Raw genomic sequence first — 6,322 nt, forward strand, 5'->3', positions numbered from 1 at the left:
TCTGCCTCCCAAGTGCTGGGATTAAAGGCCTGCAGCACCACTGCCCAGCCCTCGTCCTATTAACTTCTTATTATGGTAAAATTAGATTTAGAAGCCCAACCCTGTTTAGCATAGCCTTCCTCATCTGCTCTGAAGTTCTCTTAGAGATGAGCCTTGATCCAGCATCCTCCCCCACACACACCCCCCACGCCCCACCCCGCCCAGTCCCCGCCCCCATTGTTCTTGCAAGCACTCATTATCTATGACAGAGGCAATAGCATTGTGTCTGGTTTAAGCAGGCTAGTTCTTCAAGCCCAAGTATGAAGCCTAAGCACAGAATGATAGCCACAAGGCAGAGGACCAGGAGTGCTGTGGCTTACCACACCAGGTCTACAGCCATGAAGAGGATGTTGTCTCTGAAGAGGGTGAGAACATCCCTCCAGAAGCAGAGGAGGAGGAGGCCTTCTTCCCAGGTTCTGGGGAACATTGTCGGCTGCAGAATTTCTCATGGATGGAAGGAAGGTAATGAGCCCGTCACCCAATGGAAGGCCATCGTTCTAGGTCAACTGCCCACAAATCCCTCTCTCTATCTGGTGAAGTATGACGGCATTGACTGTGTCTACGGGCTGGAGCTCCTCAGTGATGAGAGGATCTCAAAACTGAAGGTCCTGCCTCAAAAAGTAGTGTTTCCTCAAGTGAGAGACACCCGCCTCGCCAGAGCCATGGTTGGCAGAGCAGTGGAACATAAATTTGAGGGCAAACATGGAGTTAAGGATAACTGGAAGGGGTTGGTGCTATCCCAGGTGCCAATCATGAAGGCCTGGTTTTACATTACCTACCAGAAAGACCCGGTTCTCTATATCTACCAACTCCTGGATGACTACACAGAAGGTAATCTCCGCTTCATTTCAAAGACTCCCCCAGCAGACATGAAGTCAGACACCGAGACTGAGGATGACCTAACAGGTAAATACGTGCGATACACCAGAGGCGACGGCTCCAAGAAGATCGGCAAGGTTGTTTACCAAGCTCTAGCTAAGCCGTCCGTGTACTTCATCAAGTTTGATGGCGACGTCCATATCTACGTCTTTAATGTGGTGGAAAAGATCCGTTAAGGTGAAATTTACAAAGTGCGGGGACGTAGATGGACAACTTTTAGGATTGGAAAAAAAAAAAGTTTGTTTTTCAGTTGGAGACCTAAGGGTCTTTGACTACCCCAGTCTTCGCCAATGGAATTTGTTTTGCTCTAAAAATTAAAATGTGTAAACATGAAGTGTTGTGTGTGAAAGCTTTGGTGGAAGAGATGGGCTGTGGTGGATGGAACAGGAAAGGAAGACAAAAGTGTTAACTCAAGCTGTGAACAGTAAGTATAGCTAATGTCACATAGGCTAAAATGAACAGGACTTACCTGCTCTGGTCTGCAGGAAGAGCAAGGACCTGGAGATGGGGCTTGGACGAGTGGGGAATGGAAGGAAAAGATGGATGTTTAGGAAGCAGTGGAGAGGGACCAGACATAGGTAGACTCTCTGGGGGGAAGTCTGAGGGAGAAACAGTTGGGGAAAGAGTGGCAGATCAAAAGAATGTGGCCTTGGAACTCAAGGGGAAACCCAATACATGGATCCAAACAGACTCAGACATCAGAGAAAATCAGGTTTCATTTAACTAATAAAACCTAAGGAAACTTGTCTCTCTTTTTAATATTTATTATTTTTAATTATGTAGATGGGGGCAGGGTATATGCTTGTGAGTACAGGTAACCACAGAGACAGGAGTGGTCAGATCCCCTCAAGCTGGCGTTAAAGGTGGTAGTGAGCTTCTTCGGGGAAAACACCAAATGGCGCATGACACCGGTGCAGCGGAGGGCCCAGAGGACCCCGGGGGCCCAGGATTAGGAGGCCGCGGCAGCTTCTGTGGAGGATTCAGCAGCGGTCTTAGAGGCAGGGGCCATGGTCAAGGCCGTGGCTGCAGTCTGAAGTCGAGGCCACGGTGCTAGTGGAGGTAAAGCTGAAGACAAGGAATGGATCCCCATCACCAAGCTGGGCCGCCGGGTTAAGGACATGAAGATCAAGTCCTTGGAGGAGATCTACCTGCTCTCCCTGCCCATTAAGGAGTCTGAGATCATTGGCTTTTTCCTGGGCACATCCCCAAAGGATGAGGTTCTGAAAATCATGCCAGTGTAGAAGCAGACTCAGGCTAGCCAGAGGACCAGGTTCAAGGCATCCGTCGCTATTGGGGACTACGATGGTCACGTTGGTCTTGGTGTTAAGTTAAGGAGGTCGCCACTGCTATCCGAGGGGCCATCATCAGGAGCTTCTTGGGCACAGGAGCAGAGACGATGCCAGTGGCTCTGGCCTCTGGGGGCAGGGATGAGGCGCACCAGCACAGAGTCACAGCGGCCTGTCACCTTGCATGGAACAGTGTGGGGCTTGCCAATCTTGTTTCCCCAGTAGCCTCTCCACACAGGGACGATGGAGAACTTGGCCAAGATGATAGTAAGCCATGAGTTACATTGAACATGAGTGCAGGGAACCGAAGCCAAGTCTTCTTGGAGAGCAAAAGTGCTCTTGACCACTGACTCGTCTCTCTAGGTCCCTAAAGTCATCTTTTAAATAGATCCAATATTCACATGCAGAGAGGAGACCAGATGAAGGTAAGAAAGGCAAAATTGGTGGCCATCTGGAAAAAGACTAAAGAGCACATAAAGGAGGAGGTAAAAGGCACTGGGGGACAAATGAATTCCAAGATGGAGTTCTCAAAAAGTGAAGAAGAGCTGGGTAGACCAGAAAGGTTCTGGAAAGAGTTGAATTTGGGCCATATCTAAACTGGCTTCTTCAGTTCCTTAACAAATAACCAGCCCTATCACTACAGAAGGTGGTTGTGAGGTAAGGGCTTCCCAGAAGGACATTTTGACCAGGATAGCTCTGTCTAGTGAATTCAAAACTAAGTTTATATCTATGAGACTCCCAAAAGCATCATAGATACCATTATTTTGTATGATCAGTTAAAAAGGAATGTAAAAGAGAAGATGGGTATGCTGTGAGATACTACTTTCCAGTGTTAAACAGATCCTGTGTAGCTTTCCTGAGCACTGTTTACCTCTGTTGTATCAGGAGAAGCTATCTCTTCTGTGGGCAGCCAGGAGGAGAGTCTCTTCAGCACTGGGTGGAGCTTCAAAGACCACCCACACAGTGATATGCTTCCCCCAACAAGGTCACACCTACTCCAACAAGGCCACACCTCCTAATGTAAGCCAAATATATTCAAACCACGTCACTGGTTTTGTGGCAAATGGACATGCGCTAGAGTCATCAGAAAGGAAGGAGCCTCAGTTGAGAAAATGCCTCAACAAGATGGAGCTGTTAAGCCTTTTCTTAATTAGTGAGGGAGGGCCCAGCCCATTGTGGGTGGTGCCATTCCTGGACTGGCAATCCCGGGTTCTTTAGGAAAGCAGGCTAAGCAAGCCATGAGGAGCAAGATAGTGAGTAGCACCACTCCATAGCCTCTGCATCAGTTCCTGCCCCCAGGATCCTGTCTTGTTTCAGTTTCTGTCCCAACTTCCTTTGGTGATGAACAGCAATGTGGAAGTGTAAGCTGAATAAACCCTTTGCTCTCTAACTTTCTCGGTGGTCTTGGTGTTTCCTTACAACAATATAACCCCTAAGTAAGACAGTTTCTTACAGAAACAAAATGTCTAGTAGAGCCACTGTTGTTTATCCCATAACCACAAATAGAAATATGTAGACAGTTTGTGTTCATTTAAAGGTAAGATGTGCTCACCTACCTACCTGTGATGTGATTGTTCTGGTTTACTTCTTTCTCACTGTAATAGATACCATGATCAAAAGTAACATGGGGATGAAAGGGTTATTTGCCTTACATGTTACAGACCATCCCTGAGGGGAGCTAAAACAGGAGCTTAAATCAGTAACAAGGAAGATGTTAGCTTGCTCCCTGTCTCGGTCATTTTCTATTGCTGTGAAGAGACACCATGGTCAGGGCAACTATTGTAAAAGAAAGCATTGAATTGGAGGCTTGCTTGCAGTTTCAGAAGTTTGGTACATCATCATGGCAGGGAGCATGGCGCTGGAGCAGTAGAGCACTACTGATCCTGGTGTGTCCGTAGTTGCATGTTATGAAACAACCCCTTCTGTAAGCACAGCTTTCGGTTATCCCAACAAACATCGAGAGTCACTCTCTCCATCTTTGTTCTTGGCCAATAACTGTCCAACTTCCAGCCAACTCAGCTATGACCAGAAAAATCCTCACCATAAAATTCGATGAATTTGACTTGATTTTTTTTTTCTGAAGAAACGGAGTGTTCTCCCTTCATGGTTACATTGGTGTTTGATCCATCTGTAATAAAACCCACTACTATTAAGAGCAACATCACAGGAGCTGTGACAAATACCAGATCACACGACAAGTATCACAGTTGGCCAAGCCTTTTCAGTAGTTTTATTGAAGTATAATTTACATCCTAAAAAAAATCCATTTATTTTAAGTGTGTAATTTAATCATTTTAAAGTAAATTTACAGTTTCCTTTTTATATTCATTTCCCACTAATTCATATGATATTGAAGTCTATTAAAATACAGAAGTGAATTCAGGGGGGAAGGACTAGAGTGGGAAGCACAAGGACAACAGATACATTGGCAGAATCTTCCAGATGCAACTACTTGGGAATGTTGGGTTTTCTCTTAGCTTGCAATTTCCAGACAAAAAGCTTAAAGGATTAAGCCATGGTTCCTCCCACATGAAGTCTAGACCTAGCCTGGTTTGGTCAGCATCACCAATGGTCATGTTCATATTAATCATTTTCATCACTGTTAGAAGATACCTAGCAACTTAAATGGAAGACAGGCTTTGATCCATGGTCACCTGACCATGACCTGGTCTGACTCTGATCTAACCATCACCTGACCTGAGCACAACTGTTCACCTCATTGGCAGCCAGGAAGCATCAACACAGGAAGGGACCAAGGGCAGAAAACATCCTCCAAGATGTGTTCCAAATGACCAAGTCCCTTAACAGGTTTCTAGCTCCTAGTTTTCTATCACTTCCATACACATTCATCAGTAGATTAACTCAATGATTAAAGCCCTCAGGGTCCAATCACTTTTCAGAGCCCTACCTTTGAATGTTGTACTGTGGACCAAAGCCTTCAACACAAGACCTGTGGGAGACATTTTAAACCACAACATCCTTCATGTGAAACACAAAGATAGGATCTGTCTATCTCTTCAAGGATATCTCTGTCTCGCAGTTCTAAAAAAAAAAAAACCTCCAGGTCAACAGCATCAGCAACCCCTCCCCCCCCCAGGAGCTTTTAGAAATGCAAGTTCAAGAAAACAAAAAAGCAAGGCAAGTTCAGGGTCTTGACCCTCATCCATGTATCTTAAACCAGTGGAGCCAAAAGGTTGGATCAGAGGTCTAAACTTCATCTCACTAGAAACAGCTGGGAAATTTTCTATCGCCTGTTTCTTTCTGGTACTGAGTCACACCATTGCAGCATATTGTCTGGGGCGAGATACTGTCAGCAGTCAATTGTAAAGACTCCACCCCCTATTTGTTGGTTTGAATATAAAATGGGACATCTACAATATAGACACACACACACACTCACATAAAGAGGCAAATGGAGGAGATGAATCTTAGGCACCCTCAAGGAAGAGAGAGTAGAAATCTTGTAAGACACAGAAGTCAGTGAGAACCAGAGCAAAGCAGTGTCTTCTATACATGACAGGACCACTGCACTCAATAACTCACAGCCACTGTGTGTGTGTGTGTGTGTGTGTGTGTGTGTGTACAGACTCCAGCCAGTCAGCATTCCATCATGGCACGGGAGGGCCTCACGATCTCATCCCTAGTAGAGGAGATGTGGACAGTTGATGGGAGAGGGAGAGTCAGTTTTCTTCAAAGATATGGCTGGCGATAGGTTGCCAGGCTCCAGCAGGTAGTCTGATGCTGGAGAGTTTATGGGCAACACAAATGACTTGAGTGAGTTATAACAGAGGGGAGAAGAGGAGATGTGAACCTGGGAGGAAGGATTAGGTAGGGATGGGTCAGGGTCTGTGAGGAGTTAGGAAAAGAAGTGGGGAGTAAATTAGATCAAAATACATTGTATAAAGTTCTCAAGGAATTAATAAAAGTGGTTCTTAGAATACCGCATCTGGTCTGAACATATACAGACCATTTTTCTGGTCATCTCCTAAATAATAGCTCGTTGTACAGTGGTTTCATTGTATTATTAAGTGCAAAAGTAATCCAGAGATTATTTAAAATGTAGGAGGACCTGGGGAGATGGTGCAAGGGTAATGCCAAATGTGTGGTCATACATGCAC

The 6,322-nt window shown here is 45.6% G+C and overlaps 1 protein-coding gene across 1 annotated transcript; it reads left to right on the top strand.

The window, feature by feature from the left end:
• The first annotated feature begins 299 nt into the window (after positions 1 to 299).
• Positions 300 to 1,094, top strand: LOC127672842 (Y-linked testis-specific protein 1-like). The gene has a single exon (XM_052168223.1). The coding sequence runs from the start codon at positions 300 to 302 to the stop codon at positions 1,092 to 1,094; it is 795 nt and encodes a 264-aa protein (XP_052024183.1).
• Positions 1,095 to 6,322: the final 5,228 nt, after the last annotated feature.

Source organism: Apodemus sylvaticus, chromosome 22 (assembly GCF_947179515.1).
Source record: "Apodemus sylvaticus chromosome 22, mApoSyl1.1, whole genome shotgun sequence".
NCBI lineage: Eukaryota > Metazoa > Chordata > Mammalia > Rodentia > Muridae > Apodemus > Apodemus sylvaticus.